Raw genomic sequence first — 13,701 nt, forward strand, 5'->3', positions numbered from 1 at the left:
ACATCTAATGGAGGGTTTCTCAATCTTGGCACCCTTGACATTTGCATGAATAATTCTCTTTTGTGGGGGACTAAGAGATCTTCCCTGGGCTTCCCTGGTGGCTCAGAGATTAAAGCATCTGCCTGAAATGCAGGAGATCCAGGTTCAATCCCTGCGTCGGGAAGATCCCCTGGAGAAGGAAATGGCAAGCCACTCCAGTATTCTTGCCTGGAGAATCCCATGGACGGAGGAGCCTGGTGGGCCACCGTCCATGGGGTCGCAAAGAGTCGGACACGACTGAGCTACTTAACTTGCACTTTCAAGAGATCTCTTCAAGAAAATTAAGAGATATCAAGGGAACATTTCATGCAAAGATGGGCTCAATAAAGGACAGAAATGGTAGGGACCTAACAGAAGCAGAAGATATTAAGAAGAGGTGGCAAGAATGCAAAGAACTGTACAAAAAAGATCTTCACGACCCAGATAATCACGATGGTGTGATCACTCACCTAGATAGAGCCAGACATCATGGAATGTGAAGTCAAGTGGGCCTTAGGAAGCATCACTAGGAACAAAGCTAGTGGACGTGATGGAATTCCAGCTGAGCTATTTCAAATCCTGAAAGACGACGCTGTGAAAGTCAATATACTTTCACAATTTGCACTCAATATAGCAGCAAATTTGGAAAACTCAGCAGTGGCCACAGGACTGGAAAAGGTCAGTTTTAATTCCAACCCCAAAGAAAGGCAATGCCAAAGAATGCTCAAACTACCATACAATTGTACTCATCTCACATGCTAGTAAAGTAATGCTTAAAATTCTCCAAGCCAGGCTTCAGCAATACGTGAACTGTGAACTTCCAGATGTTCAAGCTGGTTTTAGAAAAGGCAGAGGAACCAGGGATCAAATTGACAATATCCACTGGATCATCGAAAAAGCAAAAGAGTTCCAGAAAAACATCTGCTTTATTGACTATGACAAAGCCTCAACTGTGTGGATCACAATAAACTGGAAAATTCTGAAAGAGATGGGAATACCAGACCACCTGACCTCCCTCCTGAGAAACCTATATGCAGGTCAGAAGCAACAGTTAGAACTGGACATGGAACAGACTGGTTCCAAATAGGAAAAGGAGTACGTCAAGGCTGTATATTGTTACTCTGCTTATTTAACTTATATGCAGAGTACATCATGAGAAACACTGGGCTGGAAGAAGCACAAGCTGGAATCCAGATTGCCAGGAAAAATATCAATAACCTCAGATATGCAGATGACACCACCCTTATGGCAGAAAGCAAAGAACTAAAGAGCCTCTTGATGAAAGTGAAAGAGAAGAGTGAAAAAGTTGGCTTAAAGCTCAATATTCAGAAAACTAAGATCATGGCATCCGGTCCCATCACTTCATGGCAGACAGATGGGGAAACAGTGGCTGACTTTATTTTTCTGGGCTCCGAAATCACTGCAGATGGTGACTGAAGCAATGAAATTAAAAGACGCTTACTCCTTGGAAGGAAAGTTATGACCAACCTAGATAGGATATTAAAAAGTAGAGACCTTTGCCAACAAAGGTCCGTCTAGTCAAGGCTATGGTTTTTCCAGTAGTCATACAAGGATGTGAGAGTTGGGACTATAAAGAAAGCTGAGCACCAAAGAACTGATGTTTCTGAACTGTGGTGCTGGAGAAGACTGTTGAGAGTCCCTTGGACTGCAAGGAGATCCAACCAATCCATCCTAAAGGAGATCAGTCCTGGGTGTTCATTGGAAGGACTGATGTTGAAGCTGAAGCTTCGATACTTTGGCCACCTGATGTGAAGAGCTGACTCACTGGAAAAGACCCTGATGCTGGGAAAGATTGAGGGCAGGAGGAGAAGGGGACGACAGAGGATGAGATGGTTGGATGGTATCATCAACTCAGTGGACATGGGTTTGGGTGGACAAGACTAAGCGACTGAACTGAACTGAACCTGCGCAGAGTAGGATGTTGAGTAGCATCTATGGCTTGCACCTATTAAGATGCTAATTCTCTACACCCCCAACACCTTTCAGTTAGCAAGGAAAGGCACCTTTTATTTCATTCAGTTTGGCACCTTTCAGATGCCAAATGTCCCTGGGAGACGAACTGCTGACTTGAGGGATGCGAAAAGAAAAGAAGCTGATGTTTAGGGCGCCTAGTATGTTGGATGCTTTCCTTAGTAAATATTACTTTATAAACAAATCTATGAGGCAGTTATCATTCCCATTTCACATTCATACAGTTAAACAAGGAAGAAAGTTGAGATCCAAATATAAATTTATCTAACTGCAAAGTCTGTGATGAATAAAAAGCCTAAATACCTGGGAAGGAGTATGTCTGGCAAATGCTGAAATTTCCCAATCTCACATTCAAAGAGTCTTTATTGTGCTAAATTATTACCAAAATGTTATTGTAATTTCACAAATTGCTAATCATTCAATTCAACCTCAAGTGGAAAATACATTAACTGAATACATTTAGGTGTATTTACACATAAAAAAGTGTCATTATCAAAATAAAAGTAAACAAGCATAGGCAAGGTAAGATTAAGGGCTTCTCCCATAGGTAAAACATACCCTGAAGAGACATTCTTAAAACGAAATGTGCATAGTTGCATGTTCTAAGTATTTAACTTTCTTACCATCCTTTTTCACCCAGGACAAAGCTGTTTTTTCAGATGTTACCAACTGACAGAACTTATCACCTATTATATCCAAGATGTATTTTGACGTTTCTATGTCTAGTTCATCATCTTCATAATTTTCATGTGTCCATAAACTCATAGCTTCATCATCATATTGGTCAGGAGAAGAGAAACCATCTATTCTAACCACTCCGTTTTTACTAAATGACAGTCTGAAAGATTAAAACATAAAAGCATTATCTAACAAGACACAAGTCTAGGCTTAAAAAGTTATACAGTGAATTTATAGTTTTATATTATAAAACTATAAATTTACAATTAAAAATAATGAAAATAGTGTGGTTCTTTACATACACAAACTTTATTAACAAAATTTAACCAACTTCTGACTCCCATAGTGCTATACAAATGGCAGTAAATGGTATCAATTTCAGGTTGTTTCAAGAAATAATAAGATCTTCCCTATCACTTAAGTTAACTAGTTAACTCTAATCAAATGAAACTATCCAAGTGGTTCATGATGACAAGACTTAAAATGCTGGCCAAAAGCTGTCTTGAGCAATGCAGTTACTTTATACATAATCTAAAGCAGCAACCTCTACAGTTGAAAGTGCTCTAAATCATCTTAAGACTGAGATTTTTTTAAATGCTAAATTAAAAAGTACATTTTCTTCATTAATTAAAATGACACTTCATTAAAGTGATTTGGAGGAACAAGACTGAAACAGTGTGACAGGAAATCCACTGGTGTGCTTACTTCCTTTTGTGAGCTTCTGCCCTCCAATTTCTGTAACCCACTCAATTCAGGTTCCGTTTAGGGTAAACAGAAGGCAAAACTGTCATTTTCCTACAGGCTGATGGTTATTTTTCAGTTATTTTTGTTCTCACTCAACTCTCAAAGAGAGGATATCAGTAGTACATTACAAATCATTCTGTATTTTTCAAATGGACAATACCAGCAACATTCCTTTACCACCTTTTCTTATCGTTTTATTACCTTTCCCTCTCTTTCTTAAAAAAGTAACTTTCTCCTTTCATTACAATTCATATTATTTCAGCTTGTGCTATGTTTATGTTTCCTTAAAACTTTCCCAAAGGTTTTTTTTTTTGCCATTTATTGATTTTTGGCTGTGCTGGGAGCTCCATGCTGCAAGGACTCCTCTCTAGTTGTGACAAGTAGGGGCTACGCTTTATTTGTGGTACATGGGCTTCTTACTGTGGGGGCTTCTCTCGTTGTGAAGCATGGGCTCTGGGACTCCTGGGCTCCACAGCACAGGTTCGACAGCTGTGGTGAACCAGCTTAGTTGCTCTGTGGCATGTGGGATCTTCCCAGGTCGGGGATCACACCCGTTGTCTCCTGCGCTGGCAGGGAGATTCTTTACCACTGAGCCACCAGGTTCAGCGGTGCCCTCTGTACCCTTCACAAAGGTTTTCTTATCTCTTCAAACCCACTCTCCTGATTTCTTTTCCATCTTCTCTGAACTTCCACGTGGACTACCTTCTATAACAATTCTTTGAAGTTGTTTGTCCTTTGGGGACTGCTGTCTAGAAAAACCAAGAAGAAATATTCTCTTCACACCAACACATATTTTTGGGATCTCCACTGGGCCATAGTACCTCTGTTTGCCAGAGCAAAGTGCTTCTTAACTTTTTAGGAAGATGATGACGATGATTTGGAAAAACAATTGCAGATAACATCAGAGGAACACTTCATACAAGCTAGGGACTATGCTAAGGACTTTGTGTACTTTATCTCATTCCACTTTCATGAAATCTCTGAGGCAGGTGCCACTATCATTCTTATTATGCAGATGAGACAGGGTTAGCTTTAATCCTACTACAGTTAATAAAGTCATATAGGAACTAAGGGATGGAGCTGGAACTGAAATCCAGGAATGACTGATTCTGGAATCTGAGACATTAACTAGTCTCTACTGGCGGGATTACCCAGCTGTTCATTAAACTCTTACAAATTTATAAACTTTTGGTATTAAAATATTATTTAGTAATACTAGTATTACAGTAGAATATAAGTTAGAAACTATTAAGTTGTTTTTATATTTACTGCAACCTGTGAAATGCGGCATGCTACTAACAAATCTTTCTAGTCATTTTATAATGCTTATAGTACATAGATTTATAGACTATCTGTTATTGTGGCTAATGCAAATATATATGTGACATTATTTTGTTTTATACAAATAAACTGCTGTTTCCTATCATTTAGAAAAAAAAATACTAACATTTTCTCCTTAAGGAAGAATAAATCTCTCAGAAGAGGAAGGCCCTATGAACACTAGCAGCAAGAATATGAGTTTAGTCTAACATTTAACTATTCTTAAATTGGCACACAAGACTAAATTTAGTAACTTTTTACAATGCTTTTATAATGCTTCAGAAACACAGGCTCAAAGCCTCATTCCCTTCTCTAAAAGATCCTCAGAATGATAGTATAACTTCCAATATCTATTAACATATTTTCTCCCCATCATGAATTTTCAACTTACCTTCTAAAGTAGTAAAATCTACAGAATACTGGTGAGTGAGTTGGTTCTTCTCCCTTCTTATTCCGAATAAGTCTACATTCTCGGCACTTTTGCAAATTAGGCCCTATCTCACAGCAGGAGTCATCCTGTAAAAAGGATTCCCCAGTTTGCTTCAGCTTCTTGACTTTCCGCCAATCTTTCAACACTGAACGAGGGATGCCAGCTGTAAGACCAGTAGGAGAGTATCAGCAAGGCTGTACCTTTTTACAGAGGTCAGCTCTGTAAGATAATATTCAAGTCAGTTAAAAAGATCACTTGGAATGAAGGCAAAAAAAAAAAATCACGTCAATTATACAATTATGACCATATATTAAGACTGTAGAAAAGAGATTACAGTTCTAGGTACTCATTACAACTAAAAAATTCATAGCAGCATTTTTATTATTCTACTAATCGAATGAACTCTTAACGTCAGTATGATTGAAATGCAGAGCTAAGTGAAATTTCCAGCTGACTGAAATCTTCCTAGGTTCAATATTTGTATCCATTTAGTAGGAAATGAGAATTGTTAATTTTCAATGGTAACCTACAGCTAAAAATATAGTTCTACACATAAATTTGGTGTATGTAGGAAGAGTCTCTTTCAAGATGCACATGAAGAACCTAAAGACCAAAAAGTTAATACTTCTTAGAAACTATAGGATAGTTTCAATATATTTATATAGTTTTGAAATACTTAATCTGATTCTGCAAGGTAAGTGTGAACCAAGGCATATGTTGATTTTATCACAATATATTTGTGGGAAGAGGGCTAAGATTCTTCTACTAATATCTCTCCCTTATTATAATGCCCTTCATTTGATATCAATATATTGATAGAAGCAGTATCTTTTAGAAAAACAAAAGGGTTTGAAGGATGTGAAAGAAAAAAACCAGTATTAAACTGGCTGTTTTTATTGATGGTATAAAGAAAAGAAGTCAGAGAAGTCTAAAGAAAAAGAAAACTCAAATGCACTATACCGTGTAATATTTACAGGGAAAAAACTATTTACTGTCCTCTGCATCATTGCTCGATCACATTTATTAACTTGAACTTAATGGTTGTTATAACACTGGCTCAAGTAATCAGTCATCTGTAGAGCAGCAAGAACTCATAACATCATATCTAAATTAAATGCAGCCTATTCAATTTTTAAAAATATATTCACTTAAAAGCTTTACGTTCTGGGACAAGCAAATATTTGTTGACTCCTACAAGCACACTCATACTACCCATACTAACCCAGTTACATGCTAGACTTGAGAGTTACAGTTTGTTACTTCTGTCATGGTGAAAGAATAAATTGTACCTCCTACTATCGTGTTTACTACTCATGCCCATTTTGTGGATCAGAGGCAGTTCAAGTGTTCTCCTGAGATAATATACTTTATGCAGAAGCATACAGCAGAACTGTTGTCCTGAGTGCTCACTACCACCTGTTGATAGCATGCACAGTATAATTACAGCAAGATCACATACATCTTAACATAGGAAGCGCGGGGTTTAAACTCCAGGGTGGCCCATTTCAAACAGGCTCCAGTATCAAGCTCTTTTATGACTGCTCCTGGTTCTTTACAATTACATGTTCTGTCACTAACAAAAGGCAAGGGGCCAGTTGGCTTAATCCACTAGAGAAACACGTATGTAGGCACACACATACCACTTATGGAATAAAAAATGTTTCCAGAAGGCTTGTGTAAAAGGCTTGTTATTTCTTCCACTGTGTATAAGACAGATTTCTTTGATGAACTATATAAAAAAATTTAGAGCTTCTAGAAGTCAGAATGAACAACAGAATAGTACACTGCTGATACTTTTTATTTGTTACACTACTTACAATCATTTATTTACTGCTGCTAAGTTGCTTCAGTCGTGTCCAACTCTGTGCAACCCCATGGACGGCAGCCCACCAGGCTCCCCCGTCCCTGGGATGCTCCGGGCAAGAATGCTGGAGTGGGTTGCCATTTCCTTCTCCAACGCATGCATGCATGCTAAGTCGCTTCAGTTGTGTCCCACTCTGTGCGACCCTATGGACAGCAGTCCACCAGGCTCCTCTGTCCATGGGATTCTCTAGGCAAGAATACTGGAGAGGGTTGCCATTTCCTTCTCTGCACTTATTTACTACTTTCTTATAACAGAATAAACTAAGTGAAATCTTTCTACTTAAACTGAAAAAGGACTATTAATCAATATACTTTTACATTCCAGACAATGGAACAGTTCGAAGTATGGATAACCATACTACTGTGAACAATTTTAAATATAGTATTATAAGAAAGAGTGAGACATTCATTTCAAAGCAACTCTCAATTCTGTGACAGAAATGAATACTTAAACCATTTTTTTAAGTAAATGAGTAAATTATTAAGATAGGAAGTCCCAGGTCATATAGAGGCTGTTTTTGATATTATATCTTTTGCTTCTAGCCTAGGCCAAATGTGACTGTGCTGAAATCCGTTTATATATTTTACTGTAATATTATTTGAATAGTAAATAAAATAAAACTCCATTTTCAATTCTATGTATATAATTTATTGGTGCCATCTAAAATCTAAAAGTTTGAGACTGAGACACTTGGTCAACAACAAAAAAGTCTAACTCAATGGATATTTATTCTTCCTTTATACCAGATTCAATCTTAGTTTTCTGATTTTCAGCAAATCCTCAAAGCAACTGCTCTAGCAAAAGAAAACTAAGGGGGAAGAAAATAAGAAAAATACATACTAACCTTTAATCTGTGATACCTGCCATTATCCACAAAATATTTTTTTGAGGTATAGAAATGAACTTGGGTAACAGTTAAACCACTGTTTTTGTGTATCACAGGACTTAACTTACATTTAAATTTGACAGGTAATTTCAGTACACAAAATAAAATTATGTAAAGAATTAGTCAAGGAAAAGCAGACAACTTTTAATTATCAGAAACAAAATGCAGCAAATATGAAGATATTCAAAACAGCAGATAAAGCTAATTCTATTCTACCTGGCTTTAGAATGTACTAAAAAACAAACCACATTATGATGTTTCTTTGTGTAATGATTATATATGTATAATAATCCATGCAATCATATTACACTCTCTATGTACAGACCTCACTCTTTTTTCAGTTGACTATGACTGATGACAACCCCAATGAACACCAAAAGGACAAAGACTTAATCCATGAGGGAGATAATTGACTCAGGTTTAGAATTTATGACCTCCCAATTTAAAGAACTTTTCTAGAAAGCCCAGAACAAAATCAAACCAATCTGCCCATAATTAAGTCACTTAATATTATTAATTAATAGTCACTTAATATTATTTTGGACTTGGGAATAAATGGGACTTAAAGTATTCTGTGTTATGCTAAATGTTATTTACTATGTGGGGGAGATTTAACTAAGCCTTACAACTTGGAGGGGGAAGTGCTGATTCCAGTCTGTCTTAAAACTTACTTGGAAACATGTATAGTCACTGTTTCCAAATGAAAACAGAATATATACTTTATTAAAAGTTAATTTTATAAATTTAAGTTTATAACAATATTGTAAGCATTAAAAGCTGGAAGATTCCCATCTCTGTTTTCTGTAAGTTTAACTACAGTATTTGAATACTCAACACCAAAAGAAATGTTTTGTGAAACAAAAGAGAAATCACACCTATTGACCACTCTAAGCCTCTTGAATTCATTAGGGAAGTAAGCAGAACACAGTAGAGAGAAAAAGCAACAGGGTAAACATTCCAATTCTCAAATAAATGGCACGTATCCTGTGCCCTTTTTGTCAATCTCCCTCTCTTTCTTTCTTCTTCTATTGGCATTTCAGTCTGTCAGTCTCTCTGGCTCCAGTTGATTTCCTTCGTTCTTTCACTTCTGACTGTCCTTTTCTATGATTCCATCCTCTTGCTTTTCTTTCCTTTACTTTGCCTCTGGTTTCCACATAGGCATGTGGGAAAGACCTCATTCAGAGAAAAGGCCCAAATAAGAGCCTTTAAGCATTCAAATGTTTTATGAAAGTACTTCTGGAATGTCCACATTGTCACAGATATTTCATATATTGCATGTGGATGAGTACACAGATAGTGAAACTATGAACCTCTTTCTGCATTGTGCAACATACCTAAAAAAATAAGCAAACTGAGAAAAACGACTTCTAGAGTTAAAAACATATAGACGTTTATATTTATAAATAAATATGATTTATTCTCTCTCTTGTAGCCACAAACACATTTTGAAACTTTTACTAATTATGGAAATTCTTCTTGAAAACAGAAATGAACACACAAAACCACAAAACCCCTGCTTTTCTTTAACTTGTACCCATTGTTACGGACTACCTGAATGAGTAACATTAGTAGTTAAATAGAAGGTAATTTTCATTAGGTTTTCAATTTTGTTTCCAGATGACAGAAGGGTGAGATATGGGTCATAGCCACACTATTCTGTAGTTCTCTTCTAAAAGTGAGACTTTTTTTTTGTCATTTATTTTTATTAGTTGGAGGCTAATTACTTTACAGTATTGTAGTGGTTTTTGTCACTGACATGAATCAGCCATGGATTTAAAGGAAATTTCTGTGAAAAGGAATACTTTTTTCAACTATTATCTTGTTATAGGCAAATATCTAATACAGTCATATCTTGGGAGATGGTGTGGGTTCAATTTCAGGCCACCACCAAAAAGTACACAAATTTTCCTCTTTCTCAGTGCATATAAAAGTTACATTTACACTATAATGCAGTCTAGAGTGTGCAACAGCATTATGTCTAAGAAACAATACACATACCTTAATTTAAAAATAGCTTACTGCTAAAAAAAAAAGAGGCTGACCATCATCTCAGCCTTCAGTGATTTATAATCTTTTTACAATAGTAACTTCAAAGACCACTTTTTCAGATCACCAAAACAAGTATAACAATGGAAAAGTGTGAGTTACCAAAATATGACAGACATGAAGTGAGCAAATGTTGGAAAAATGGTGCCAACACCCTCCTGACACAGAGTTACCACAAACCTTCAAGTTGTTTTTTTTTTTTTTTAAAAAAGGCAGTATCTGCAAAGCACAGTAAATCGAGGTATGCATGTATTAGAAATCCAGTTTTAGTGTATAGAAATGGTCAAAATTCTGAACAACTACTAAAGTACACAATGGGTTTTTGCCAACATGAGTGCTATGTAAAAACATATTTCCACAAGGCTCTTGAAAAAAGCAATAGACCTTCTCTCATTTCCTCTTACCGGTACTTGTGAAATGTAGAAATGAAGTCCGTGAGCGCATTACACTAGGGCCAATGAATGCAATCGAAGATGCCTTTAAGCTCTCTAACTCTTAGAGAGCATTGCAAGAACATGCAGCCCATTTTACTTGAGATAAAAAGTAATTAATTTACTTACCACTATTACTGTTGCTTTGCAACTTCAATTTACTTTTTTCTTTGGCACTCCTGCTGAGAATCCCATTGGGTTTTAAATCTTCCTCCATTTCACCTTTTCTCTTTTGAAGATCATTTTGCTTTTTTTTGTAAGTTGGTTTAGGTTGCCTTTTAGTCCTTTGCTCTGATTTGCTTTCACTTTCGTCTGAATCTCCACTTTCTGAGCCAGATTCATAAGTTCGTTTGGCTTTTCTTCTATTTACTTTATCATCTTTTACATATTTATCAACTATGATCTTACTATCTACACTATTTTGTAGATCATTAGATGTAGAGGCTATTAAATTGACAGAACATGGCTTAATAATTTCTGATACAGAACTCCCTGAATTTTCCATTTTATTAGTATTTTTATCTTCTTCTGAATGTCTCGTAAGCCAGGCTTTTTTCAGTTTAGTATGGTAGTTTGGTTGACTTGTCTGGGACGCTTGCCCATTTCCTACAGAGTCTGCTTTGTTTATTGTACTACAGACTACAGTGCTATCTAAGAGATGGGAGGCTGAAGATGTCTGATTTTTCGCAGCATTAGGCTCAGTCTCACCGACATTACTACTTTTATACTGAGCTGCAGCCAACGCTGCCTTGTGCTTCTTTAAGTGAATAAAATCAGTTGTGCCTGAAAACCCGGAGCTGGGCTGCACAGCACTTCCTGTCTTACTACTGGCTGGTGTAGCTGGAGCTGCGATGCTGACCGTGCATTCCTGTGTGTGAGCCACTGAATGACTGATGCTTTTTGAAGAGGTACATTCTAAGGGTTTAGAGGCCAAAATGGTATTTGATAATGAGTAAATTATTTCTGACCCACCCCAGCTGGAAACACTGGGGGTAGTGGCGGCAGATGTGAACGTATCCGTTTTGGTATTACACACTGTATTCACAGCAGACATGACTGAACTGGGCACACTGCCCTGCGAGACAGCCTGAAAGTTTTTTTCGGATTTTATGTGAGCACTGTCTGAATTCACACTTGGCAGAATGATTCTTCCACTCTCTCCAGCTTCTGCTGGTTTGAGGCAATCTGTCTGATTTGCCCCAAGTGAAGATCTTTCACTAACTCGGTCTTTGGAAGCGAACTGCACTGCTGGCACACTATCAAGTTTCGTACTAGAAGGTGGACGTACAATGACAGATGCCATAGCAGCCTGTGACTTTCCGCTGCTTTTCTCTACATGCCATTCAGCTTTCTCTTTGCTGAGGTTATTATTAGATTTCCACATTTCTGTCAAACTCTGTTCAGTAGAACTCTTAAAACTTGCCTGAGTATCTTTTGGCTCAGGAATCAGTGTTGGAGGCTTTTGTGATTCTTGAACTTTCCCACCAGCATTTACAGGCATTACTGGAGTTAACGTTGGAGGGGAAAGGCTACTATAGCTGCTTTCCTTTCTTTCCAGGCTATGATGGATTGGTGGGTGAAATACTGGTGCTCTATGTAAAGCAGGCATACTCCGGAGTGTATTTGTAGACGAAACTGTCAAATGAGTAGGACTCCTACAGTCATTTCTGAAAGTTGTTACTGAGTGAGAAGTAATTTGATGGGAAAGATGTTCTGGTACCTTGCCTACTAAACCTTCACTTTCTGGCTGATGTTTTATCAAAGGTGGAGGCTTTGAAAGAGATGATATAAATGAAGTCAGAGTTTGAGGATTAGCTGCTGTTGCAAGGGTATTACTCTGTTTTTCAGTGTAAATATTTGAAATCTCTTTGGATGGGTATGACCTTGGTGGTTCATTGACTACACTATTAGACAATGTAGTGAAATAGTTACTTTGAGGCAAACTCTGAGGCACTGAGTGCTTCATTTTATAAAGATCTGATTCTATATCCTTGTCTTGTTTGATGACATGGCTCTTAGGGCTAGAAGATGACGATGCTACCCTGGAATAGTTATCTCTATCACATTCAAGACCCTTGATTTTAGTCGTAAAGGGAGCAACATCAATACTTTCTTGAAGAATGCGACGGTGTTCCTCCTTATATTTGTTTAATCTCTCTCCAGTTTCCTGGGGTGGTCTCTGTAATTGGTTCAATACAGGATCCACAAAATGCCTATGCAAGTGACCATCTTTTCCAGTCTGTGACCTATTTAGATCCAGGTCATTTTTGGCTGATGTGGATGCAACAGAACGCAATGGTTCAATAAAAGCTTTCCTCTCCAATTCTCTGTAAAGAAAATACACGAAGGTTTCTGTAAACACTTTTTCTTGTATGATACAAATATAGCTTCTATGCATTACTATTGTATCTTAAGAGTGAAACATGACTTTGCAAGTGCTGTAATATTAAGAAAATTAGAAGGGATATAAAATCAGAATAATAATAATTATTAAGCTTAGTTTTAAGACATTTGTTAAAAACACCTATTTATAAACAATTAAGAAACACTATAAAAGGTATGTTTTAAGCATTGGCGAACTTACTCTTTATGGTGATCTACTAAACATTTTGTCAATGGTGGACTGGAATGTGCTGTGATTTTAAGAGGCCGATGAGGTTCTGCACTGGAAGGTCTGACAGGAATGTGACTAAGTAATCCAATACCATCTGCTGAGGTCACAGGGGTAGGTTGATGTAACCAAGGACTGGGAGAATTCTATTAAAAAAAAAAAGAAAATCCTTCAGTTACTAGAAAAAGCTAAACACAATATCAAAGTAGGACTTTGTATTTATGAAGAATGTGACTTTCAGTAAATGTATTTTATGAGAAATATTGAGACAACTACCATAGTTATGTGGATTTTTCCGTATGATGAAGAAAGTTAATCAGCATTAAGACAGTTCTGTCCAGGGGATTCCCTGGTGGTCCAGTGGTTATCTGTGCTTCCACTGCAGGGGGGATGGGTCTGATTCTTGGTTGGGGAACTAATATCTCACATGCCAGGAGGTGTCGGCAAAAAAATTTATTTCCAGAAATTTGTTATTATTTACTGATTGCAGATCTTGAAGCCACTGTCTTTATCTTACAAATGACATATGGAAAACCCAGCTTTTATGATTTCCTAATATTATAACACCAAGACTATATTGCTACTAGTAGAAAAAGAAAACATGTTGCTGAAATACATTTCACCAGATTTCATAAGGTTTATTTGCCAATTTTTGCTGTCAAAAGTAGTTTTTCCAATGTC

General features: G+C 37.0%; 1 protein-coding gene across 6 annotated transcripts in view; it reads right to left on the minus strand.

Annotated features, from left to right (window-relative positions):
• JMJD1C (jumonji domain containing 1C) overlaps positions 1 to 13,701 on the minus strand; it is a 299,368-nt gene that overhangs the window by 25,855 nt on the left and 259,812 nt on the right. For all 6 annotated transcript variants that reach the window (XM_065922419.1, XM_065922417.1, XM_065922418.1 and 3 more), the window contains 4 exons: positions 12,994 to 13,166; positions 10,539 to 12,736; positions 5,144 to 5,345; positions 2,634 to 2,848 (listed from right to left, as the gene is read on the minus strand). In XM_065922419.1, coding sequence (XP_065778491.1) covers positions 2,634 to 2,848; positions 5,144 to 5,345; positions 10,539 to 12,736; positions 12,994 to 13,166 — 2,788 coding nt within the window. The remainder of the gene's footprint in view (positions 1 to 2,633; positions 2,849 to 5,143; positions 5,346 to 10,538; positions 12,737 to 12,993; positions 13,167 to 13,701) is intronic.

Source organism: Muntiacus reevesi, chromosome 2, assembly GCF_963930625.1.
Source record: "Muntiacus reevesi chromosome 2, mMunRee1.1, whole genome shotgun sequence".
Lineage (NCBI taxonomy): Eukaryota > Metazoa > Chordata > Mammalia > Artiodactyla > Cervidae > Muntiacus > Muntiacus reevesi.